General features: G+C 44.1%; 8 protein-coding genes across 8 annotated transcripts in view; 2 read left to right on the plus strand and 6 right to left on the minus strand.

Moving 5' to 3' along the window:
• Nucleotides 1–1,974: 1,974 nt before the first annotated feature.
• PHALS_07328 (uncharacterized protein) lies at nt 1,975–2,958 on the plus strand (the record flags this gene model as incomplete). Its single annotated transcript, XM_024720773.1, has 1 exon — nt 1,975–2,958. One exon carries the CDS (start codon nt 1,975–1,977, stop codon nt 2,956–2,958), a length of 984 nt encoding a protein of 327 aa, XP_024585939.1.
• A 4,388-nt stretch (nt 2,959–7,346) lies between these two features.
• Nucleotides 7,347–7,832, minus strand: PHALS_07329 (uncharacterized protein; the record flags this gene model as incomplete). Its single annotated transcript, XM_024720774.1, has 3 exons — nt 7,347–7,615; nt 7,661–7,762; nt 7,823–7,832. 3 exons carry the CDS (start codon nt 7,830–7,832, stop codon nt 7,347–7,349), a joined length of 381 nt encoding a protein of 126 aa, XP_024585940.1.
• Nucleotides 7,833–9,573: 1,741 nt separating this feature from the next.
• PHALS_07330 (uncharacterized protein) lies at nt 9,574–9,804 on the minus strand (the record flags this gene model as incomplete). Its single annotated transcript, XM_024720775.1, has 2 exons — nt 9,574–9,627; nt 9,703–9,804. 2 exons carry the CDS (start codon nt 9,802–9,804, stop codon nt 9,574–9,576), a joined length of 156 nt encoding a protein of 51 aa, XP_024585941.1.
• A 3,406-nt stretch (nt 9,805–13,210) lies between these two features.
• Nucleotides 13,211–15,510, plus strand: PHALS_07331 (Centromere-associated protein HEC1; the record flags this gene model as incomplete). Its single annotated transcript, XM_024720776.1, has 7 exons — nt 13,211–13,843; nt 13,910–14,078; nt 14,150–14,244; nt 14,323–14,467; nt 14,541–14,746; nt 14,815–15,302; nt 15,360–15,510. The coding sequence occupies 7 exons, from the start codon at nt 13,211–13,213 to the stop codon at nt 15,508–15,510; spliced, it is 1,887 nt and encodes a 628-aa protein (XP_024585942.1).
• Nucleotides 15,511–15,674: 164 nt separating this feature from the next.
• Nucleotides 15,675–17,425, minus strand: PHALS_07332 (Gametogenetin-binding protein 2; the record flags this gene model as incomplete). The annotated part of the gene is made up of 4 exons (XM_024720777.1): nt 15,675–16,117; nt 16,277–17,237; nt 17,303–17,335; nt 17,423–17,425. The coding sequence occupies 4 exons, from the start codon at nt 17,423–17,425 to the stop codon at nt 15,675–15,677; spliced, it is 1,440 nt and encodes a 479-aa protein (XP_024585943.1).
• Nucleotides 17,426–18,383: 958 nt separating this feature from the next.
• Nucleotides 18,384–18,645, minus strand: PHALS_07333 (uncharacterized protein; the record flags this gene model as incomplete). Its single annotated transcript, XM_024720780.1, has 2 exons — nt 18,384–18,565; nt 18,630–18,645. 2 exons carry the CDS (start codon nt 18,643–18,645, stop codon nt 18,384–18,386), a joined length of 198 nt encoding a protein of 65 aa, XP_024585944.1.
• Nucleotides 18,646–22,851: 4,206 nt separating this feature from the next.
• On the minus strand, nt 22,852–24,497 carry PHALS_07334 (histone-lysine n-methyltransferase ashh2-like; the record flags this gene model as incomplete). Its single annotated transcript, XM_024720781.1, has 7 exons — nt 22,852–23,187; nt 23,244–23,420; nt 23,480–23,713; nt 23,776–23,988; nt 24,062–24,142; nt 24,202–24,334; nt 24,424–24,497. 7 exons carry the CDS (start codon nt 24,495–24,497, stop codon nt 22,852–22,854), a joined length of 1,248 nt encoding a protein of 415 aa, XP_024585945.1.
• A 334-nt stretch (nt 24,498–24,831) lies between these two features.
• Nucleotides 24,832–26,791, minus strand: part of PHALS_07335 (RxLR-like protein) — a gene marked incomplete at both ends in the record, with an annotated part of 3,157 nt that continues 1,197 nt past the window's right edge. Inside the window, 2 exons of the mRNA XM_024720782.1 lie at nt 24,832–24,862; nt 24,948–25,002. Coding sequence (XP_024585946.1) covers nt 24,832–24,862; nt 24,948–25,002 — 86 coding nt within the window. The remainder of the gene's footprint in view (nt 24,863–24,947; nt 25,003–26,791) is intronic.

The following is a 26,791-nucleotide window of genomic DNA, read 5'->3' on the forward strand; positions in this document are numbered from 1 at the left end:
AGTCAATGCCACCGGTCGAGAATTTTTCACTTGCACTGGTTGGGCAGCCAACAAGTTGGACCTATAATAGACATGATCTTACCAACCCTGGCTAAATGTCCCCCACAGAATACCGAACAGCTCGTGTTAAATTCTCACAGAGGATACAGTTTCGCCAAACTCGGATGCCAATTGACGACTAGTGCTACCAGTTGCAACGGATCGTCGTGCACCTTGCAAAATAAAAAAAGCTCGACTCAAGAGTCTATATTTAGAAACGCACGGAAGCTCAACCCAGAAGTAGAATCGAGATACTTTCGAGAAACTTTGTTTTTTTCAAATTTGTCATGAGAATTAAGACTAAAATGAGATAAAATCAGTACATCTATTTCACAAAGTTCAATAGTATAGCTATAAATATTGCATGACCTGAGACTAACAGCCCACGTGTATAGGAACGTATCATTATGGAGACTCGTCGTCTTTATTAACACCACCTTTGAGTTTTGCTCAAAAGTTGAATGTGCTTTTTGCGCAATTGCACAAAGGTATGATGGGTGTCTACACCGTAATAAAAAAATATAGATAGACTGTTACACGTAGAGTCAAGACTTCCTCTTTGCGAGGTGCATGACAGCCCTTTTGCATCACTTATCTTGCTGTGGATGTCAAATGTAGATTGCCGACCTGAGTGATCCAAACCAACCAAAGCTGCTTCCCTTATTGATCAAGAAAAATGACGCAAAGGCATTAGTGTTGGAGCTACCATCAGCGAATATTCTGGTTGATGGTGAAAATGATGTGTTTCAGTAGTAGTAAAATGCCAGAAGGCTGTAACGAAGAATTGCGGAAATTGTCGTCTCGGACAGCTGGTATGGGTTTTCCTCAAATAGCTACGTTCCTACTAAAAAGTGTGTCGATCCACAACCCATCGTATATTATTCGTGCCGTTATAAGCTCAGCCTGAGCTTCCTGCATGTAGAAACTATTACTTTATTCTGTCATAGAACCACTGTGACGATACATGCCATTTTTGCATACTTTAAGTTTACGATACAGCTAACAAGCTTGATATGTTCTGATCACGCTTTGTGAACCTATCGATTTATGGCGCTGTTCTCATATTACCACTAAAATTGGATGATACTGTGCCAAACAAAAGTCATTTTGTTACACGAAAAATAATTTTAGCTAGAGCAACATTCCCCCCCATTATCATTTTGCAACTCTACATGATAATTATAAGCTATCTGCAATGGAAACTGATGCAACTTGAAAGATATTAACAAAGACATATCAGCTAATAAACAAATCTAACGTATGAGTAAATCGGGTGGGACCCCAACTCCCAACTCCTCTCTACGACCGTGCAGGAATAAACGGTGAATGTTTTTTATCTTACATTGACTTGAAAGCTCTCATGGATAACTAATGGCTAAGACCCAAATATTGCATGTTAATACTATCAAAATTACACTTACGTATTTTTATTCACATCTGATTTGAACAGGGATGTATTAGCTTATCGTGTACAAAATAGGAAATTTGGGGCACTTACAAATTGTAGCGCAGGAGGCACGTAAGTTACAATCACAGGCATCTTTTTGTTATAACTGACCTTTAGTGCCGAAAAATAGTTTATTCTCCAACTTTTGCTTCATATTTAGATCCGGATCATGTTCCAGTTTCTGTCTTGATGGTATCATCTACTAAGACTATCAGCAAATCTTGAACCCGCTCTTCCCGACTAGCTTTCCTAGCATCTGCTTTAGGATCTGGCTTTGCACATTTGTATGCCAGCGATGTGCACTTTCGCAGTCCACGAATCAGGTTCCTGAAAATGAGACATTGGGCGAGGCAGCGTCGAACTGCCTCTACTGATATAGATCTGCGCCAGAAGCGGCAGGTGTAAATACATCACGCCCACTAGCGGCGAACGTGGAGAGGCCGCAAAGACCACAAAGACGAGAACAGGGAATTGACTTACTGGACAGAATGAGCTCGAGCTCGCCTTCACTCAGGACGGTGGACATGTCATTTCTCTCGAACGCGACTAGTTACGTCGATGACAGGGGTGCGGGTCATGTCAAGGTCAACAACAGCAAGGACTGGTCAGAGATTCTGCCAAACAACACCACTGCTCGCATTGTTTATGAAGGTTCAGGTTCGGCAGAGGAAGTCCTCATCATTCCTTCCGGCGTGGCAGCATTAGACGCTACAAAATCCTCATCTGGATCACAGGCAGAAAGTAGCCACACGTCTATAGTTGACAACCCCCATACCGATTCCAGCTGCGATAATTGCTCAGGAAATTCAATCCAGGAAATTGACAAAGGATCAACGCCAACGATGCTTTTGGTCGTTGGTATTATCTTGGTTACCATTACAATAGCAACAATATTTGCCGTAGTGAGATACAACCGGAGGAATCGACGGCGAATATCTGATGATCCCGATATTCCTTTCATTGTGAGCTCGTTGACCCATCAGGCTCCTCCACAGCTTAGCACTCTAGACACAGACATCAGACCGGACTTGTGGGTAGAAGGCCAGTATCAATACTCACCTACGATGAGCGGGCTGGAAAATTCACTTAGTGGCACCGCAATCTTGTCGGATAACAACACAATTGCTTCGCGCCATCGACTTACAGTTGATGCATATCCTATAAGTTCCGACACCCGTGGGGGACTTCGATATCATACACGACTAAATAAAAATGAGCGGGTACGTTACGACAAGGCTTCTTCTGATGGTGTTTCGAGTAGAAGGCGTAATCGGAGAGAAACATCGCCAGTTGTTCTTTACGAACAAGATTCGATTGAAGAACGCAAGACGAGCTCAGGCCAAAAAATTTACCAGAAGCGACGATCATCGCAGCGACAGCGACAGCAATCTCCGCGTTTACGTCATACTAGACAGCAAGAGTCTCAGCACCAGCGTAGACGAGATATGTATGCAGCCCGGCGGGAAATGTAGACCGCTATCAGATGTTAGGAAGGTTTAATATAATAATTTAGTTGGAAGCATTTGTCGCTTTAAGATGTACAGGATAATGAACTTTCGTAGCTTATCTACCGACCCATTATATATAACAGACAATCTGAGCTCATCCGTAAAGGTAGTGTTCTCCACTAAGGCGGCTAGTACCTGTAATGAATTTAAGTGAAGGCTTGATTTGTTTTGGAACGCAACTAGGAAACCTAAAATCTAGATAGATGAGAGACTAAAGCCACCACGTTTTGGTTTTGGTCAGTGAGACAGCGTATATGCCGTATAGCCCATCCTGAGAAAGTTGTATCTGAGCAAATCGGTAATATTGATTAATGTCAATTTATCATAACCGACATTTTAAGCGCACTATACTTCTCGAGCCCGTCGAAAGGACGGACGGACGGACGGACGGAACCGCGAGCTTCACGTGATGTATAGTACTAGCTAAGCGCTACTCCAGTTGCAGAGGTAAGTTCCGACCGTGCTACGTGTTGTTTTAGCTCGCTCAACTACACAGCTTAGCTTGTCTTGCATATCATTGTTAGTTGCTTTTGTGGGCAGTTCGTAAATGCAAGTTCAAGATTAAAATTGTGTTTTATGCTGCTTGCATAAGCCTTATACTCCATCCACTGCATTCACATTGTAAAGATTTTTAAAACCAACGCACTATTATATTGAAGCCATCTGATACGCACCGTTGCAGCCAGACACATTAGCGACAAAAATATTCTAATATTTTTGTCGCTGCGAAGAAATACTTCGTTGAGCACTTCCCCCGAGTCGTCACGATCCGTGTTACTGTAGACTAACCGTGAAATTCTTCATTTTTCACTGCGACGTTTTGATAAAGAATGATGTATGCGCGTGGTATGCAAAATAAGTCGCGGACATGGATCCGCGCTATCGCTCGCTCTCATCCCACAGACATTCACGTTGGTGTGTGTATACGACGATTACATTTAATTTACTTTTTTAAGCTATAAAGACCAAACACATTTTTAAATTGTGTGCAGCGTATGGCTGAGTATCACATTTTACTGTCCTTTGATTGCGCGTAATGGCTTACTTAGTCCTGAATAAAAATCAAGGTTATGAAATATAAGGCACTGAGTTTGCGTTATCATAATATTCCATTAAATTAAAAGAATTTTGTGTATTAGCAGTACTTACCGATCCAGAACCTCAATATCGAAATCATATCAAGCAAATATTGTTTTCTAAAATAGTACACCTCTTAACTTCAAAAGCAAAAAAAATATAGTAGTTTTTAAGAATGTCTTCAATAAAAAAAGATAATTTTCTTGTCATGAGTTCTAGAATGGCGTAGTCCTCATCTTCTGATCCGTATGTGTGATAATGAAAATACATGTGAGACAGATAAAAGGTAAAAAAATGATATTAGCAAAAATTTCATGGTTTGCTTTTGAAGGGGTGAAGCTTGATAAGTAGTATATTGATTTGAGTATGAATGAAAGATAGTCAGAGTTTGAAGCTCTGACAGTATAGTATTCGTCACGAAGTTCATTGTACAAATTCTTGACTTTAGCGGATACCCTAGACTGCACACAAAAATTATCATAAAATTCTGCACGTTACACCATAAAACTTATCCGAAACGCAATAATAGTACTGGAACTGATTGCACCGCGTAGCTGTACAATTCGATGCACAAAGCCGCTACATTCAGAAGCGTCGTGCGCGTCGTGTTCTTCGTTATCGTGACAGCTTATGTCAACATAATATAAAAATAATCATACTTTTTAATATTGGCCAATGTTTGACCCACACTCTCGACGTTTGGCCATTAAGATGACTTTGATGCAGTGTGCCCGTATATCTGTACCAAAGAAACGTAGTATTTGCGTCACACTAACTATGGTATTAAAAGAGGGCATTGTTCACAATAGACCTTAAAGAAGCGATTACTGACGTGGAGGGAGTAGGACAGAAGAGACGAAGAACGAGTTAAAGGCTTGATGGCTAATTTGCAGCTGGATTAAACTAGGTAAATGGTTTCTAGAGCTAAACATTTCAAGGGCTTCAGGAGATTTTATGAATGATCCCCTTGGCTTCCTATGATCCTGATTAATACAATCAAGGGTGTACTGAGGATGATCCTCAGCTAAAACTTACAAAATTTCTTTGTGAGCTTCCACTAGAAGTGAGCGGTTTACGCCAACAACTATGACAAACAGAGACACGTTAGTCTCATCACCAGTACGAGTTCCCAAGCAGGCACAAATATTCTGTATCACACAAAATGTTTCTGACTATAGAAAGATGTCACATTTGCATACAGGGACACCATACTGTAATCTCTTTTGATAAACTTACGCAATGCAAGCAAAAGGTGCAACGATTAACCTTTATGTATTGGCTGGATGTAGCCCATTTCATCATCCCCTTCTTAATGTCAGAAGCACTTTGATACTTGTGCAGACCGTTTACAGCTGTTCATTTCTGATCAGCGATGAAGTGCTCAAGAGAACAAGCCAAATTTGAAGAGCGCTCTTCGTCGATGAACGATTCTAGAATTCTTCGCCTTCACCCCTCTTTCCAACCAAGATGGAGACAAGAAGCTCTAAGTTGATCGATTCTTTCGCTGGCGTCGGATCAACAATCGTGATATTCCGACCCAGCTCATCGCAGCTAAGCTGGACACTTGGCGAACGTTTGTTTGCCGTGAGAACGAGAACAAGATGGAGCTTCTGCGTCGCCAGGCGGTGTTGGCAAAAATCCCAATCACGAGCAAGCAGAACCTACCTTCGGTATACACATTATTGCCTCCCGTAACACTACGAACAGTTTTCGTAGATGCGGACCACGTTGGGGAGATCAGTCTCTAGAGTCTGACGATATTTGCACATGTCGGCAAACGATAGACCGTCGCGCCACTTAACTCTGTAGAAGAGATGATGGCTCAAATGCTTCGTTCCACGATGACGTCGATCGATCTTTGTGATCGACAATCGTCGCAATTATCCAACGACGCTCTCCACGAGAGTCTAATAGCGGGGGTGGGGTCGGAAGTTATTGAGCTATTCTGGAGGTCTAGGGGTAATCATCGCGGGCAGTTCCAGGCATTGTAAAAGCGTTGCTCGACGTTTAAGAATTGCAGCGATATTCGAACCTTGTTGGAGAGCAGAAGTTAGAATTCGACGTTCTGTCCAGTGCTCGGCTTTAAAGCCCCGCTATGAACTATTGTTTCAGCAGGTTTATGATAACTCGTTCGGCTCAAGAAGAACATGAAGTTTCGTGAGCTGGATCACAAACACATGTTGGGCTCTGTTGGATAGGCAGTCTCTGTTCCCAAGATACTTCGTGGTGAGTGCCATTTTCGCCTTCAAGCGTTGGAATCAGGCTATATTTATATTATTGGAGGTCGTCAAATCCCGATACTCGACAAAATCGCAAATGTCATTCGTCATATGGGAGCTTGCGCTTTCAGTATCCCTCAACTCTTATATACCATGAATACTCTCCAGGTGGAAGTGTTGGTTGATCTTTGCGGTCAAGTGGAGAGGATTCATGAACAGCTCGATCATCTATCAAGGGTATAGATGGCTCGATAGAATCACCCTAAAGTAACGTTTTTATCCTACCTACATAAAATGTAGGATGTAGGCTCATGCTGTAGGGATGGTTAGGTTGTAAGCAAACGCTTTGCCATCAAACGCTTTAAATAGTCCAATGAATCTGGGCAAAAGCTTTTTCTTCCCATTATGTATCTGCATATTCAAGAAGATTCGTCGTGCTATGTATTGCAACACCGGTCTGAGTGATCTGATCTGGCAAGGCGTTAAGACATCAGAATTAAATTGGTGATTTAATCGTAAGCGACACCAACCCTGAATCAGTTGTAAACCAATACCTCCGCGAGAAGGTCACAAAGCTCTCTCAACGAGAAAAAGACAAGAAAAAAGTCCATTGTTGGGCGAAAAAATGCTACACCTTGCCGCAGGTCATGTTACTTCATGAACGGTCCCACAGACCGAAATTGCTTCGGATGGTACAAATAGCGCTTTCTCTCTATATATACTCAATCTTTACTTGTAGTCGTCAAGAACGACCCGGCACAAAAATCAGATAAACTGTATCTGCTGAAAAGGCGGAAAGCCGCTCTATGTATGGGATACATACTTGCACATCGTGACATGAACATGATAGTAATGCCCCTTTGGGTACTTTGACCTCAGACAAAGGTGGAAATGGGACTCTTTCAAGCTCTGTCCGAGCCTGAGTGAGAGCTGGTACATATAAAATGCTGCGGTAGTATTCCCGAGGTCTATAGTTTTAATCCATACAAGCCCAGTATAATACCGTACTTGTCCATGTCCGGAACAAAGAACAGCTCTTTTTAATCGATTTCGAATCTAAGTATCGTCAGCCAGTCTCATCGGGACTGGCAAACCCCTTTGATCCCTCGTAGAAATATTGGCAAGCTGTCGCAAAAATTTGCGACCATCTAGATGCACACAAGGTTCCTGAATATGCCGGAGTCTAACCAGACACTCATGACGTCTTTGTCCCCTCGCGCATTTGCGTTCATCACGAGGAGTCTTCTGCGGCTCATAACATCGGCAAACGAAACTAGGCTCCCCAGGGGCTAACTTTCCATGATGTGTGACACCCTCCCACACCTCTGAGAACTCAGTGCCATTGTCACATTCCTGCTAATGATACGTACTCTTTTGAATTTGTGGTCGTGGTTTCTGCCCTTGACCCCGCAAATCCCTAGTTAAGAGCCGAGGACAGTCGTCGCCACTCCTGTTACTAGCAGTGTAGGCTCCTATCAGGTGTATTGACTTGCCGTAGTCATAACATTATATCCATCTCTGATTGGCCACACTTGAGTTCATAATGTTGGATTAGATGCAGCTGATAAAACTGCTGCTCTGTGCACTTTTGAGGTGGCGTGTCCCATCCGTGAGTACAAGCCTGTATGTCGCTTTACATTCCCTGGTCATAATCTGTTTGCATCCCCATCACCAAGACCCGCACTCGGTGTGACCCGACCCTAAACTAAGGTTAATTTATCCATATCATTGTCCTGATATGCTCAGATAGAAGGCTTTTATCCGAATTTGTTGTCGAAACACGTATTTCGCTCCTATACTCGTTAAGTTTGCGCCCTTCTAACCAGATAAAAACTGCAAGCGCTGGTGGAACTCATGGAACACGGTACATAAGCGGCATGCAGCTTGTCAAATAGTCGTAACCAGGATACAACAAATTCAGGTGTTCACGCTTTCCATTTTTACACCCAACAATTTCTAAATTAAATCAGACTGGAAAACGAAAACGCGACCATGTGCCAATCGTCTCTGCTACGAGCTGTTACCATGGGCAACTTCAAATTATGGATCCAGAATTTGCACAAATGTAAAAGATTAAAACACGAATGTCATACGTATCTTACATACCACTCACTGCGCTTAAAAGTTACACCCACTTCCTGTATCCTACAGTGGCTGCACCTTAAAGCATCGTCGCATGAAAATTCTTACCGTATGGACAATCACATTAGACGGCGAGCCCCTAAATAGGGTGTGGGTTTTTGACCGACGAATTTTGAGCCATACTCGATGGATACTCCGATAAAATGCTCAAATTGACTCTCCAATAATAAATGCCTCGTATTTGGTGAGGCGTTCTCTGCGCTCTGTCTTGATTCTATACGAAATACACACCTTATGCCTGTCTCTTACGCCGTGAAGTGTTGCGCTACCACACCGCAAGTCGTCCAGCTCGTCATTTAGGAGCCTGAACTGAATGACGGAGGTCCAGAGTCACAACGACTGATTACGATCTCATCACGTCGTGTTTGTGGCTTGAAACGTCTAATGTTGTTCGTCGTGCTCAAGCAAATCCTCACAAGCCTATGTGCGCGAAAGATTGTGCTCAAGATTGAATGAAACAAGCACCGCAACCAAACGTTTTCCATCGTTGCCTCATAATCTATTTGGTGACAACTCGAGGGGATTTTCACCATCGTAGAAAACAGCAGTTGCTGTGCTTGAGGCAGCACTTACCATGCTCAAAGCGACCGTGGTTGGGATAATCCATACTCTCCGTTAATGGATACTGGCGTTGTGTCGAGAATATCGCACCCAACCCGCGCATGAGGTGGGCAAAACGCATAACCTTACCCGCTTTACAGCTTTGCAAGTCAATTGCAAATTATCAAGCGTCCGACAAGAGCGACGTGCAATGCTTGACTGTGAGAAGTACAAAAGCACGCGGGCTTCGAGGTGGAAACTCTTCGTCTTCTGCTCTTGCTGATATCAGCAACGCTTGTCTCAATGGAATCACTCACAGCTAACAACTTAGAAACAACCTACAATAAGGTCATCTCTTACTCACCGGTATATGCGCGCTATGATAAGCGGCAAGAACTTTTTTAAACGGGGGTAAAGGTGAGACAACGGCGTCAAGTCACACTTGCTGTAGTGATACTTCACGTCCCATGAGCTTTCGGAATGATTGAACTCTTTTTGCTACACCACATACTAGTAACGATCCTATAAGCTAGCCAACGCACTAACCACTTCATGCGGAGCTGACTTATCTCTTGCTCATCAAGCAGTGCCGATCCAGAAATTACCTGGCTTTTGTTCCTTTCCATGGTAGTGTCACGTCGAGTCGCACGAAAAACTTCAGCGAACGGCCAAAAGTGAAATGAGTCACATTTTAAATGATCTCACTGAGCTATACAATTGCAAAGAGTACTCCGTGCCACGTTTCTAGAACCGAGAACGGTCCAGTTAAACAGTATACACGAGGTAAGGCAATCTGCACAACAGGGGTTTTCACATCCGACTTAATCGTCATTGCGGCGTTGTACGTCCGTGATATGGACCCTCTAGGCTCAGGCAGGACGCAGATTGTACTCTCATTTCCGTTATGATACAAATAGTAAATCCTTTTTTTTTTGCTACGACATTATCGTGGTCGCAACTTCATATAGACTGCAGACATCGCAGATGTAAGTAGGTAAACCTTTTACATTCCACGATGTGTTTCGCCTGTCGATGACGTCGGCGTGCTGTGTCTGAGCATCCTGACGCTCAGTTGTAGCGTTGCGCACCCGAGGCTTTCTATTTCAAATTTATTGAGATGAAGTTTTCGATTTCACTACAAACATTGCCGTTGTTGTAAAATTGTACCAGTAATTGTCCCCATCAATAAAGATTCACTATTTGACGGTACCAAAGGAACCTGGAACTAACTATTTCGTTTCAAAATAGTGTAGTAATGTTTGTCGATGGAATCACTGCATTATTTAGCACAAGGCAACGAGTGGGAGCATATAGCATCACCTTTTCGTCCTCTGTCACGTAAGTCTGTCGGATTTGCACCTCATCATGCCATTTATGCATATCGTCCGACCATTTTCTTGCAAATGACCGTCGGTTTACATGTATAATTTGACGTCAAGCATCTTGTACAACATTCGCAAAGTTTCCGCAATGAAGTGAGGACTATATATAGTGCAATCCTACCGTCAAACAAAGCAAAAAATGTGTTGCTGTGCAGCTTGAATGTATACTCACTGGTTACTAGATCGCTGACCAGCAGCGCAATTAGCATCATGCTCAGACGGTTCACAAAAGCCGTGCTGCTGTACTGCCGTACAAATCTTTTGGAAACCGAAAAGAAGGGCATACTTATAAGCTGGAACACTCTGTCGGATCCCAGAAACGGCAGACTGGCTAACGGTATTGATAGAGGGTTAACCCGGTAAGACGTTTCACACGTGCGCGCATTGTGTTGCCTCTCTTATAAATGTTAGGTCACTCATACATAAAGCTCTCTGAGCCGTGTGTTTTATCTAATTCAAACGGATTATCCAGAAGGGTTTCACGTCCCTCGTATAGTATTCTGTACTAAGATTCTTGTCATAAGGCACCACTCCAAATTAATTTTCACTTGAGTCAGTGCTGTAACACAGCAAGCCCTGAAATTTGGAATAGCGGTGCAGACGTGCAATTGAGCAATCGAGCAGCGGCATCTAAGCTCCAAATCTCTTGCTCTTCAAAGCTATCAGCAACACAGCACATATTGCCTCTGACCCATACGCTGTGCGTCACATCGTCAAGTCATAGCGTCACCGTCAGGGCATGCGATTATTCATAATAGGGGCGACGTGAACGCGCATTTGCTATCACATTAGACTTTTGCATCTTCTAATGTATATTCGATAAAAAAGAATCATCTTGCCCTTCAATGTGATATACGTTGCGGCGACGTCTCTGTGCACAGCGAAGCATGATCAGTATAAATCACAAACAGCCTAGATTCGAGCAGCTACATCCTGTATACATACTTCGTTGCACATAGCTCCTTGCCATTAGGAATTTTTTCTCTTCTGCAAACTGGTAAGTCTCAAATGCTCTCATGCGTTCATACCGATTAGCCTCTGCTTAAAGTAAGACACTGTCAATGTCAACGACTGAAGCTTCACGGACGACATAAAATGTCCGATTCAAAGATCAGATAGCAGGATCGGAGCGCCAGATTTTTTTCTCTTAGACTTCAATTTTGCCTCTTTTACCAGCGGCTTGTACCATTTGAGATCCTTATCACCAAAATCGGTGAGAGACTGTGCTATATCGGTATAATCTGCACTATACTTGTGAGTATTTGGGTAAGCTATTACCCTTTCTTATATCCGTTTGAATAGAGGCACATATCACTATCCGATGACCATGATCTTTGTGGAATCTTTCTGCAAGTCTATTTCTCAATGAAAAAGCTTTTTATCTGGATATTATCGGTACCAAATACCGGGTTACACGTACCCTGGTAAAAGGTGTGTGTGTCACACGAGATGGGCATGGTGTGACTGCACCAAACAGGAATCCGGTATGTGGCTAGGTAGCCAGTAGTTCTGCACGTATTTAGATTTAACTGTATATATTTTGGAAAATCTAAAGATTTGAAATTAGGCGGCTTTGCCGCAGATAAAAATAAATAAAAATCAGTTTTGGATTTTAAACGAAAGAGTAACTAGCCTTGAATTAAGATGATAATTACTCTTGGAGTAAGCGGATTGCGATCTGCTAGCTCATACTTGTTCTAAGTATAGAACGAAAGGTCGGTGACCTGAATTATGCTTCCTCTTAGCGCAACGCTACGGCAGCCCCGCTGCAATACACACTTACCGATGAGAGCAGAAAACTCAAACACTCGAGCACTACTCGCAATTGTTTGATGTAGATGTTCACATCCAGCTCATGCGCAGTAGGCATCAATCATCCACTACAGCCGACTATGCTATATAGCCATGGTCTACTATTCACCTCCCGTGAGCTTGTCCGAAACAGAAAGAAGTCGCCGGTTCGTGCTTCGCGCGGAAAAGCTTATTAAACAACACAGGGCTCTCTTAGTAAGGGCAATGGACGCGTGACGCAATGTTGTGTTCCAAAAACCTAAATTAGCTTTATGACGCATTCTTAATCGAACAACAGCACGCATGATAGAGGGAGCTCGTGTCGCCACGTCATATGTGTTGGCAATTTTGCGCAAGTAGGGACGTGACCTGCAAAAGCTATCACATTAATCAACTCGAGCTCCGATGAGCAGGGAAGGTGGCTCGTAGCTCGCTCTGCAGCAGTCAGTTATACGAAGGTGCGCGTATACTGCAAAAGTAAGCAAGCCGCGGCAAAGCGTTGGTTTTTGATGAGACTATTTTCAACTTAAATGCGTTGGATATTATCTGCAATACAGTGAAGTTGACACACCTCAATTTTTCTGACCCGTTTCTTCAAGCTTAATTAGCCAATGCCCATGAAATTTTCACTGACAGACACTAAGTAAAGTGACTTCTGCTTTACGATAACTGTTTGCATATATACCCAAAATTCGAAGCCATTTTATTTATGTTTGGATAAGAGTCTCCACCTCAAGAACAATCACTCAAATTAGGATCTGGTCTTTTACTCTCTGATACGTGTGCACAGCACTGCAACTTAGCCAATCGTGCAGCTCTTTATTCATTTTATAAGTTAGCTTCTGTCTAGTTAGGCCGTAGACGTACGATTGACACACCACATTGTTGCAATAGTAGGTAGCTTCATTGATTATTGCTCTTGTTGGATTTTGTAATTTAGCTTACCCGTAATTGAAAAATATTCCAAAACAAACTTTGCCCCTTATAATTCTTCATTTGTCGAGATAAAAACTATACACATACTGGTACTAGACTGGTGCACATAAAAACCATTGCATAAAGACAATGCGCCGCACGACACTAGGACCTGTGTCGTCCTCGCAGCTCAACTCGCGTTCATCTGTCTTACGCCATCCTTCCACGCGTGTTTCTGTACCGAGCAAGACTGCTACAGCGTTTGATCGCCAGTCCATTGGTGTTGCATCTCGTCGCATTTCCACTGCTACTGGGCTCACAGGGCGACGCCCCCCTATTGGCCCTCGGGCTTCTGTAAAATCGCGTCAATCTGTAAGTACTAATCGTCGCAATAGCTCGTACAGCTCGCGCACCTCAGTTTCTGGTCGTGGTGGTGCCCGCGTGCTGGATCCGCGACCAGTTAACGACCGTTCATACCTTAACAGCTGCGTACAAACACTCGTGGAATTTCTGAGCGAGCATATGTACGACCAAACACTTCCGCCAGCGCTGCTGCGACGTGGTCCATCCAAAAAGGATTTTTATAACATGATTTTGTTCTTGTTCAAATTGGTCGATCCTACTTTTGAGTTTGGCATTAAATTCGAGGAGGATGTTGTGCATCAGTTCCGAAACCTTCGCTATCCTATCCATATCAGTAAAACGTCATTGTCGGCCGTTGGAACGCCTCACACGTGGCCGACGCTGCTGCTTTCTATTTCTTGGCTTATTGAGCTGCTCAGTGTACGCACCAGCTAGAGTATTGATATTGTCAGCACTCGTATCATCTTTGCACTAATAACATGCTAGTATGATGAAGCGATCCAGCAAGCAAACGAGACGGACCAAAATGACGAAAATGATGAAGAAAATGGCGACAAACCTTTTTTCAGATATTTAAGTGCCTCCTACCACGCTTTTTTGGCGGGCGAGGACGACAGGTTCGATATACTGGAAAAGCAAGAGAGAGAAAAATTGAGTCCGACAAAATTTCTTTTCATAGCCCAAAGAAGTTGACAAAGCGCTGACTTTGATTGTTGCGTGTTGCAGTCGCACGAAACGAGGTGGTTCGAGAGGAGATAAACGAGCTAGAGCTGCAGCGTGAAGAGTTTAAAAAGCGTATCGATAAAGCTAAGAGGGATAAGGTTGATCATTTTTGCTTCTTGTCGATTTCCTTATCACTCGAAACTTTATTCATATGTCTGTATTGCGTGCGCTGGTAGAATGCATTATCCGTGCTTCAATCAAAAAAAAGTGACTGCGAGAGCGACCTGTACAAATTTCGAAAAATCGTACAAGGCTACGAGAAGGCAAAGTTCAAGCTTGAGAAGAAGATGGAGTCCCTTGCTCAAGTCAAGCAATCATTTTGTACGAATGATAATTTGCTTGAATTCGATGTTTATGTATGAAGGTCTAAACTTACAGTGGTTATTATTTACAGATGAAGAATTCGCTAGCCGCCAATCTGAGATACAACGACTTCAGACCCGTATTGACAACCAAGAATTGTCTGCACACGACATAGAGCAAATTGGACAAGAAAGAGCGAGACTAACTGAGCAGCTTCATCAAGTACTTGCTCGTCAAGAAGACTTTCAAAGGCGGATCAAGAATGATGAAAACCGTGCTGCAGAGATTCGAGACGATGTACGATACTGAATTTTTTCAAATTTGTGTTATCAGATCAGCATATGATTCTAATTACCATTAAGTAGCTTGACGCACAGATATACAAGTATATGAATACTTGCAAACAACTCAAGATCATTCCCATTGCTGCCAAGTATTCATTGAAGTTTGACTTTGTGCTCGAGATCGATCCAAATCTTCAAGAGCTTGACGCGATTCAAAAGCTGACGCATTACTTAAAAACAGAAGTTCGCCAAGCAGCACTGGCTTTGAAGCAGAATCGTATCGCGTGTGCGAATGCCGGGTTGGACAAGGCGCTTGTTTTAGATAATAAATTGCAGCAATGTGAAATTGAGCTGAACAACGAGATACAAAATGAGAAGAAGCAAGAATCGAAGGTGAAAAAGTACGTTGAACAAATGCCAAAACAGCGGGAAAAGCAGGCGGAAAATCTTCGGCGGAAGACGGCAGCAATTGAAGAAATTGAAAAAACTATCACAAATATAGCTAATGAGGACAATCTCGCCGAAGAGGAGGCCTTAAGCCGTCAACGTCTGCAAGAAATGCGAAAAGCGTAAGCTGATCGTAATTTATTGTGGCTCCTTAGTTTAATCTTTGTGTTGTTTCATAGGTCTGTCGAAATGACGGAGGCCTATCACGCACTCCTCGACAAGAATCGACATGTTATCACAAATGTTCTTATTACATGCACAAACCACAAAGCTGTAGTTGACCGAGCTATTTCATCCCTGGAAGCTGAGGTCAACAAGATAGAGCTTTAATATACAAATATGTGACTGTATTTTGCAGATGCATTTCTGCAAATAAGGTAGCAATATTAGGCGAGATGATGACTGTGCGGCATACATTCTGTTTTTTTTAGAGCACATTAAAATTCCTCCAGCTACCGTTTCAAGCCTGTAAAGTACTATTAAGCGAGCGTAATTTACGCATTTAATGATGTTGTGCGCAATACAAATTGATTAAAACGCTCCTGCACCTTTTGCCGCTGGGCCATGCGTCGCCGAACAAGACTCGATTGATTCTGCTTCCAAAAGCGAATATCATCTTCGGAAATGCCGTAATTTTCGTCGTCTGTGTCCACACCATGCTCCGGCGAGAAAGAAGATGATGGATCAGATGCATTCCACCCCATCGACGATAACAGTTGCCATTCCAAACGCTCATCGTGCATGAGATTACCTTGCACAAATCGTTTATCACATGTCTGGTCAAACTGATGCAGCCTAGTAAGATCAATGGATTTTCTGGAAATGCTCCGCTCGTCTTCCTCCCCCTGGCTACTTAAAGAATTGGTAGAAGATTGAGACGTCATAGTCGTGCCGCTACTTGACTGTTTGCGGTTTTTCATCAAAGATTGAAGTGAAGCTGTCTGCAGCCTCTTGTCGGACTCAGACTGATCCATTTGCTTCTGTTTCGATGCCGTCTTGCGCTTTTTCTTCTTCTCTTTCCGCTTTTCCTTCTTTTTCTCGAGCCTCTTTGATTCATCCTCCTCCTCTGCCAACAGTTGCTCGATCATCTCCTCACCATGCAGCGCCTCAACAGCCACATCAAAGTTGCGACGCAGCGTTAAGACTGCACAATGAGCCAGTAATTCCTCGGAAAGTTTATCTGACTGTAGCTTGGTCCACAGGCTTTGTATCTTGTCCCAAATGACCATGCCTAAGCATACGAGAACTTCATCTTGTGCCTCGGTTATTGTTCGTGCATGGCGATCACCCCAGTCACCGACAAGTTCCTGATCTGCCCGTGACATCAGCTGTGACATAAACTTTATACTACAAGGCACAATAATTTGATTTGTAGCACTCGAAAATGCAAGCTCATCAAACAAATACGATGTGTAGTTCAACTCATCAGTATAATCACAATGTTCGTGATGCCTCTCCGAGCACTCAAATACTCCGCAATCCTCGCAGTCATCTTCACTACAGCTCGTACCGATCAGCAAATCATAGGCCTCTAAGACCTTCTCTTTGCAGCGGCAACAAAATCGATGGCGACGCAAATAACTCTCCAAATCAGTCAAAAATTGGTCCGAGTCGATATGAGAGAGGTGCCGCTGGTGGTCCTCTGAAAGTTTGTGCCAAAGCGCAACAAATGCAGCAGGACGGGGGTGACCACGCTCTCGTTGTGAGTGCAGCTGGCACCTGGCGCGTGACGTGCCTGATTTGCTTTGAGTTCTGTTTGGTTTAACCAGCGCCGAGTTCACCCATTGCTTCTGATGGTGGAATAGAGAGAACGAGGTATCAGGGCTGTTCATATACGAGTCGTTCAATTGAAAGCATTGGTCCTTGCTAAAACACAGGCCAGATTGACTAATTAGTGGCGGAATTCGAACATTGCCGTCTACCATCTTGTAAAATAGCGCTTCAGTCCCATTCCGGCAACCTGGACACGACAGCAGATCGCGGGCCGTTTGCAACAGCTGGTTCGCATTTCCTTTGAGGGCCTCAATGCGCTCCTGGTCCGTCAGCAGCAACCATCGCTTCAAAAAAGCACAAACACAGCACTTTAGTCTCGAAGTCTTTTCATCTAGTACAGCTAACACACCTTGTGAAATTCACGCATCTCTGCAGCACTGGGCTGACATTTACAGTATGTGTGAGAGTCACATCTCCCCTTAAACCACATTATGCCCATTTCTGGACTTGAATCGAGTTGGCATCCTACCATCGTGGTAAAATTCAGACGCTTTTCTGGTGAGAGGAAAATATCTACGAACAAGATTGGGCGCAACTTTTTTTAATAGAGAACCTTGGGTCCGATTGAGGCCACAGTGCTTTATGGCACCTCACGTTCCGACGGGTGTCAGCAGTCACTGAATTGCCGACGGCGGGTGCGCGTGAAATGACGCTCAACTTTGGCGGTGCATGAGATATACATACTATTAGCCAATCAAATCGTATTAATATTTCAATGTATGATTAGTAGAAACTATTTATTTATAAAACCGCCCTAGCTCAAATTTTGGCAAAAGAAAATCGCTGCTGTGCTCAAGGCAATTATTTCTAAGCGCTCATTGACATAAATCAGTGTTAACAATAGAATCCGCACCATCTTAATACTTTAAATCATGAACTGAACTGACTGCAAGAACAATGAATATCGATTTCCTGGATTCTCAAATGGGAGACACTTAGCCATTTAAAATTGCATCCACCTGAACAAAAACCTTTCAGCTATGCATGACTAATCATTAAATTACATACAAACAGACTGACTGAACAAGTGATTTCTACCAAGACCGAATATCGGTGTGAAAACATCATGCTTCTTGTACAAACCTTACAATATATTTCAGTGTACCCACCCCTCTCAAAACGAATAAAGTAATTACTTATTTATGTTATACCCCTTTCAAATAAATCAAATCTATTTGAAATATATTCCTTGTTTGATGTTGATGATGTGCTTGTTTGAATCGCGTGTTTATACGTATATGAGCTGCTTCTAATATTCGCAGGTGAGGTGCTTTGTTATTGTGTGTAGGTTCTCTTTTTTCTGTTTTCTCATTACGTTAATGCGAAAGGATAGAAACCTTTCTCTGGGCAGCTTCAAGTTCAAGTCCCGGGTTCAACATCATGTTTCATGCCCGTGTTTTATATGTACTTGTTTATTCTTCGACTTTGAGTTACGAATGGTGCGTTAAATTAACGTCCACGATCAGCTCTGACATAGCGCGATTAATGTTCGCCAATTTACGTACAAAAACTAAAGTTGTCGACCGGAAAGTAGGTGCCAGATTTTCTTTGAACCATTTCCCACCTTTTGAACCATTGATCATACACAGTTGAATACATAAAGCCCATTTTGCTATGCGATAGGTTGCACCAGAAACATCATCATGTATACCTCGTTTCGGTTCATTACATATCACTGTTGATAAAAGTCATCATCAGCACACCGGTTACTGGACTCACCTATCTGTTAGATAAAGAATCAGTGCCTTTTGAATGTTTTGCTGAACACATACGGTATCGGTTGCGTCATTTGTTGGAGCTCTACAACAGCTTACTAGCACATCACAAACGAGGTCTGCATGCAGGTCTTTTATCTCGTACTTCAAAGTGTATTGATCTTGTTAATATAGTCTATACTGGTGCATCATCATCTTCACTCCTCATAATCGTAAAAAGGCATCGAGAATGAGCGTTTTAGCTACGCTCTCCTCCTCGAGGTATGACTCCCACCACGACCATACATCATGCGCACCGTCAGCAGACCGGGCCTAAGGCAATTGCGAATCCTTTATTGCGAGGAAGATGAAAATCTATTGAATTGATTCTTGAATTGTGGCTGGTGAAATTGAAGAAGCACAAACAATGTGACTCACATATCTTCATTAGCGTCTACTCAGTGGTGTCCTCCTTGGTTTCATGCGTCTTCGCCGTCCATGCCCATTGAATAAACAAAGACCGAATCCGATCTAACTTGCGGTAACAATATGTGGCTGGTCCTTGCATGAGCAGTGCACTTCAATAATTCCACTCACCGCTAAGGCACCGTGATTTTTCCTGATGCAGCTGTTTTTCGACAGATGCTTGAGAGCCCCCATGGTTAGCTCCTTGGTTGCGAGCTACCTGATACCGAAGTGGTGGACATTAACCGATACTCGTTTAACGTTCTCCTGCGTAATATTATTTCAATATTACTGCATGGTAACTGGCGTTGCTTGCTAGTGCGAGTGCTCCTTCATATCTGCGTGGCTCTCACTGCTCCCAGCCAAGATCGCAGAAAAGCAATTGCGCCCAAAGTAGTTGCTGAGTGCACAAACTTAGAACCATGTATTCGTCTTCAGCCCACCTCCCATCTGAGGGCAACCGGTCTCTGTTACATGAGCAAGACGACTACCGCTTCGTTCCCAACATCACCATGGCTTCCGACGCAAAACGCCTGTCGTCAAAACTGCTTTTTAACTCTGGATTCGTGTAGGCTAGGATCATACAGCCACCAGTATTTTCACGAACTCCCTCATCTCCCGTTGTCCCAAACATCGGAGAACACGAACTGCAGTCTTCCAGTGTTGTACTATTTCGAAAAAAATCAGAGAGATGCATTACCACCAACTCGATGTTTGGTCCCGTACAAGTCGTGACATACGCCAAATAACCAATTAAAGATCAGGGCTATTTGGTATGCATCTCGTCTCGTTCTGCAACAGTTTCCGGTGACTGCAGTTTGGAGAGCTCAAGCTTTGATATACACGGATTGTCAGCCGTTGTGGACCAAACCTTTCCACCATGTCGTCGATATGTCGAGTTCGTTCATCTATCAATGTCTGTTTGTTCTGGTTGACGCCGATCACTGCTCCAATCAAAAATTTTGTAGCTAATAATGCGCTTTTCGTCAAATCTAACCGAGAGGTTGCCAACTTCAACCCGCTTAATCTCAATATCTCCGCTGCTGCACTAATGCGCTTCAAACAAGGTCTGACCTCGTCCATTGAACATCTTTGGTCGGATCCTCATTTTCTTTCTTCGGGTGTCGTAGACTGGAAGGCGTCCCACTTTGTATTGTAACAAGCCGTTAGGCGTCACATGAATGACTTATTCGTGATTTGTCGAATGCAAGCCGTACATCCCGTTCGCCTTCACTCGATCAGTCTCACGGACTGCGAGACTTTGACCTTGGATGAGTTTAAGTCACGTACGCGATACCCTTTTACGTTCTCAATGTAACCCACATATGCACCTGAATTTTTGGGCTCTAGCTTCGTGATTCCTTCTGCTAAAATTCAAATTGAGACCTCTCCGACCTTAAACTCGAACGCGGCTACAATCACGAAGTACTTTGGAACACTGCTTTCATGTCACGATCAGTGAGCTTCGCTACCGACATCAAACGCAGTTCCAACCAGTGAATAAACAGCACCTCAATCATCTTGATCCGTAGGCTGTCTAAGTCTAAGCCAGACAATGTTATCGTTTCACAACCTTCATCCCTCAACTTCTTGCCGTCTCAAAAATTGCCATGATCCCAGTGCCCCCAGTACTTAGTAGTTGAATCGGATTCTCCGGTGAGGCATCATGTACCACTATCGATCAGACATCCAGCCGTCCCGTCATCACCGACCGCGAAAATTGCGTCGTGATCGCGTTCTCTATTCCGTATCAGGCCGCTTCTCCGGTTCGGCCAACCTACAGTTTGGTTTCGATTGCCCCCGACCGTGGCCGTGCAATCCTAATTCACGCGCCCAAATTTAGTACACTTAAAGCTCATACCCTAGAATCCGCCGACGATGTTTAGAATCGCTATCATTTCTACCCGTGCCCAACAGATACCTTAAAATCACATTTCGTGGTTTCCTTCTCGAACCTCTCTTTCTACTTGATGAGCTTCTCATCACCGCAATCAGCAAACATCCTTTGCGCTCTCAACGGTCGACTCGACTACTTCGTAAATGATCGGCGGATAGCTTAGCATCACCACCGGCTGCCGTGCCGCGTCGACCAGTACCCAAGCGTCTGTAAACTCGAATAGCTTAGCTTGCTATTGCTGACCGGGTGCTTGACAATTTTCGTCGCGTACTCCGTCATTAAATTATGGAGACGTCATGTCATGATAAAACGGTTATGCAAAGTCGCCCAGTTGTAGACTCACGCACCATTTTAAATTTGCATGAGCTAGATGGAAACCGTATCTTTGTCGAATGCCAAAGATCCATTTCTTAAGAGATGGTGGCGATTGCCTTGCCTTGGCCTCGTTCAAGAGGCCACGCCACCGTGACCTCGTGTTCGACCTTAATCAACTGTCCATGCACTAGCAGTCTTTTTCAGGCGAACGCCATCCGCATCTTAAATTCCCGGTGAAAGTAGCTCGCATCACCCGAAGGGGCTTTGACTTTGGTGGCCGACATGGAGATTTGTCCTCGCGGTCCAGGTCATAGTCAACCTGTTAGTTTGTTCGATATAGGAAGTTAAGACTAAGTTGAATAGAATGAATGTGGTTCACATGTCCCTCTGAACGCCTTGTGCGCCTTTGCTATCGATGCTGATGCTGATTGGCCTCGAAAACTTGTTCCGATCTAAGCCGCAATATCAAGATAAGGCTGAACCGTGCATGAGCGATGCATCTTATCAATAAAAAATAAGTGACATCCCTGGCGACACCAATGCGTACAAGAAATGAAGGCAGTGAGTGACACCAACCTTCGACAACGATGACAATAGTCTGCTTTTGGTCAGACCAAGCACCACTTTGTACGAGATTAGTCCCAATTCGTACGATCAATGAACCAACTTCAACGTGGTAATTAAATGTGTCCGCGATCGCAGAACATTTGAGCGGGGTGTGGATATAGCGTTCGGCAGCCAATATTATTCGATGTATTCTCTTTCTATCCTATTTGTAAAACTCCCCGCTCAATCCTCACCAGCAAAATTCAGCATGTAAAGTACATTGCTCTGCCAACCGACAGTACGCTTTCTGTTAACACACGTTCGTTATCTAAACACCCAGCTATACAAAACGACGCACCCGTGGCTGGCAGCGGGACGTCGCTGAGTCTTGTGGGAGAGGACCAAGCGGAGAGGGATATGAATGGGAGAGGAGAGAAAGAAAAATGAATGGAATGAGTTTGGTGGCCGAAGGCAAAAGCTTTCATCCAAATCAACATTTTGCAAGTGCGAACAGATTCGTTTTTGTACCCATAAATGTCGCCAGGTATGTCAGAATGCCATTCGTATGTTCTATTCGTGACTGAGCAAAACCTTCAATTTCAATGCCCCTCTTAAAGCACCACAATGACCGTTTTGCTAATGTGAGATCGCTGCACGGTACCGAACCCATCTTGAGACAGTTGCACCCGCAAACATTGACGCGTTCGCAAAGTGGCTTCAGATTAATCGGCTTGTGTACATGATACATTAGCGTGGGTACTTGGCGGTGCGGAGATTGTGCTTTGCTACGCACTCACGTAGGAAGGGCAACACTGTATTTTTAAAGCGATAGGGTTCCTGAAGTAATTCTCCTTGTTGTCATTCTGTCCACAATTCGCGTTATCGACCGCGACTGCACAAAATAGGGTGCCGACTTGGCTCTGGCCTTAAGTATCAACACGGAAAACTGTGATGGTAAAAACGTGTATGTGGGAATGGTACTTAGTGGTTTTCTGGTTTGGCTTGTAGCGACGTGGTAATTTCACTTAATCGAGCGATTTTCGCCTGCCGGCTGATGACGCGCACTTTTTTTGGAAAGTTCGGTAAGTCTCTCCAGTTGAAAAAGTCAGGCACATATTTAAGCTCCGGCATGTGTTTTATCACTTGCGAGGAGGGCTTTGTGACGAAGTATGGCAGCAGCGCCAAATGCGCAAAGTCATCATCCATGTGCCACGTCAAATTGCGCTTCAGAATTATACGCGACCGTCGCAGCACACGGACTTCACTGCTGCTCAGTAAACGCTGTCGTGCCATTCGCTGCATCAGAGCATCTGCCTTCTACAGCAATTAGATAATGTTATGATAAAAACAAGTGCACTTCATCTACCATTCACCTTTGCACCGTGAACTGGCCTTGATTTGAGTCCAATCACAGGATCAAGCGACTTTTTGGTTCCAATAGGTGCTGCCATATCTGCTTTCTGAAGCATTTTGCTCGGTTTGCTCACTTGATTGTTCATTCCAATAACTTTTCGACAATTTGGTGCACCGCAAAGGCACTCGGTGATTTCCTAAGAAAAACTGATGTCAGTAATATCGTCTCGAGCGAATTAGTATAATTCAAGCTTACAGTTTTGCTAAAAGATTGGAATTTGTAGTCGAACGTCAGCTCTTCGCCAGCAATGATGTCGCGACGAGCAAAAATGGCACAACGCTCTTCGCCATTCACCTCCCACTTCTCTACCCGGCAATTAGGGTCGCAACTGTGATTAATGAAGCGGGCCCACCCACCCATTCGTGTAGCATCGATGACCTCGCCACCACTTAAAACCATCATGTAGCGATGCTTTTCATTGTGGTAAAGCTTGAAACATCAATTATACGATAAAAAATGCTGCCCGTGATAGCAAATTCATAACTTCGTACCACTCGGCGCATATAATACTCCTGTTCCGTCACAATCTCACCCATGTATTCAGCTACAAACGAGCCTGCCTTAATATCTTCTAGCAGCTTCGTTCCAAGACCTTTTCTTCCGCAGTCGATGAGTTGCGTTAATGGCATAACACCACGCTGTATCCTCATATTGTCGCATCGATCCCCACTCTTGCAAAATCCCGGTATGCATTCCACCAGCGCCTTAGCCATTGCACACAATACATACTGAATAATTATCGAAATAGCGTTCGAATCAGTATGTAACCAAATTTACCGCACGATTGTGACAGTCGTCAAGGCAACTCATCTCATTCTCATTCGTTGGTGGCACACATGAGCACACAGAAATTTCATCCTGAGAATTAGATACCATTCTGTCAATCTATCGAGCTACGATGATTGACCCGCACAGACCTCGGGCAGTGTGCGCTCTTTACGCTGAACGTAGACATTGTGTTCAATGATCTGAATCTCTGCCAGTGCCACCTCGACAGAGCGTGTACCCGAAAGGCGGCTAGCACGGAACGTCTGGTCCGGATTTTTGTCCCTAAGGACAGTGCATTGTTATGAGCAAGATTTGACTCATCAAGTCCCATATGACAGCTTTGAATTCCTATCCATATCGAGAATGCTTACAGCGTGGGAGTGGAAAAGCTTCTGGCCGAGGGCTGCTCGTTCTGCGGGGCGTCTTTGTTCTCAGCTTTGTTCATTTTTATTGTTGTATTTGTTTCGGGAATATTGTAAGAATTGCTCAAAAACGCTCAGTTCTCCTACCTCTCAAAATGAATTCTACTAACTGGATTTGAGAACATAATTTAACAGTGGTAATTGCTCAAGGCGGAACGGAGTTGCACCATTTAAATCCGAACATGTGCGTACCATCATTTCCAGTCTTCGATTATATTTCCTCGACCTATAGCCCTGAAAAATCATTTTTTGCGAGATTGTGGCATAGGCTACTTGATTATTTCTATCGTACCTTCTTTCCTACTTGACTTTATCCCTACCCGGTATAATATAAAGTTTTGTCAGCTGCTGTGCTTTTTATCCATTGACGACCAATACAAACTTATGACTTCAATATGAAGAAGGAATGTAAATCACGAAATGAACATGATACCAAAAACAGCTGACTAATCAAATACACGACCAGAACGTACCTGCTGACAGCGCCGTATGAAATCAAAGGCACTGAAGTGCATTTTGGAAAAATACCTAAATCTCAATTGGCGATCTCCTCCCTTTTGTCGTGCTGATACTAAATATCGTTTTGATGACATCAAGCCGTGAGCTGATCTCACCCAGAAGCAGAACCGAGAGCCTCTAGAGTCTAGTTATTTCACGAGTACATATATTCAGACCTAGGCGTATAATTCTGTGAGCTTGTTGTAAAACTTACCATACGGAATGATTGTACAAAATTCAGATTACATTCGGTGTAGAAGTGGATATTTTTAAGGGCCGGAACGCCGGTGTTGATAAAAATGACGGAACTAGGCTGGAAGCGGTAAAAGGCGCACGCCAGCTCAAGAATGCGCTGGGATGACATATCCAGGACTGCACCAAAAGTGCACTCGTAGACGTACAGCTGACTCCTGCCTTGAGGCCGTTGAAATTGAAGAAAATCTCCCTTATGAATGAGACGTTGAAGTTGAAGAAAATCTCTCCTTATAAAATTAGTTGCGTTAGGCGTGGATTCTGCTCTAGATAGAGATAGTGTTTTCTGCTCAAATACCTAATTCTGAGAATGCGCCGCAACCTGGTAGCCTTGAAACGTAAACTGGCACAGATATTGGACCTGTGCGCTCATACCATAAGTGGAACTTAGACTGCAGCGAGGATGTCGTAGCGTTGCGCTTAGAGGAAGCGTGATTCAGGTAACCGACCTTTCGTTATATACTTAGAACAAGTATGAGTTAGCAGATCGCAATCCGCTTACTCTAAGAGTAATCATTGCTCTAACCTAAGGCTAATTACTTTTTCGTCTAAAATTCAAAACTGATTTTTATTTATTTTTATCTGCGGCAAATCCGCCTAATTTTAAATGTTTAGATTTTTTAGAGATGTGTAGTAAAATCTAACCACATGGCTATCTAGCCACATACCGTATTCTTGTTTGGGTGTAGTCACACCATGCCCATCTCGTATGACACACACCCTGTTACCAGCGTACGTGTAACCCCGTTACAATCTCCTCCATTAAGATTGAGAATATTTACAGCTCCAATCGATTATGGCCTCAACGAGGCTCGCGTGTCCACTAGAGGCTGCAACTTAATTCGTTGGGATAAAACGACTTCCGTGCTCAATGAGCCCTGTGTCAACGACACCGCATTCACCAAGTCTCACTGGTTCTGACAGCGAGCACGGGCAGAGCCCAACTCCGTCTCCCGCACGCGATGCAATGTCGGACAGTGCGTCCGCGGCACCGGGGAATGTACATCCTAGGCTCGATGAGCATGAGCGTCGCGCTTTGCGCACACAATCACTGACCTCGTTGAGGATGTGGGGGTGGTCTACTACGAGTCTGACGCTCCTTTTCCCGCATGGGATGACGAGGAAGGCGAGCTGTGCCAGCGGCGTGCTCCGAGCCCTGCTCACGCCTTGCGGACCCCATGTCCGTTCCCTGACTTTTCGACAACCGAGGGACGTGGTGTAATCACCAATGACCTCGACGGGGCGAGCCCATCCACGGCCGGTCATTGACCCTCGTGTGGAAGTGGACGAGCGTGTGGAGCGACACCTCCAATTTGAGTTTGCCAAACTCAAGGCACGCCGTCTACTTCCTTCGGATTGTCGCCCTGCGACGTATGGGTTAACCCTTAACGCTCCAGCGAGCTCTGTGTCTGCGACCGCAAGAGCTCAGGGCCGCTGCTTGAGCTCAGCTCATGGCCCTTCTACTTCCCTGGCTATTGCAGGGAAGCGCGAGGCGTCTGATGACGCGGGACGTCCTGATCTTTCCGATCAAAGGCGTCCACGGCGACTGGGCAATCTTGCCGAAGTG

The sequence above is a fragment of the Plasmopara halstedii genome (assembly GCF_900000015.1).
Source record: "Plasmopara halstedii genome assembly, contig: Scaffold_3109, whole genome shotgun sequence".
NCBI lineage: Eukaryota > Oomycota > Peronosporomycetes > Peronosporales > Peronosporaceae > Plasmopara > Plasmopara halstedii.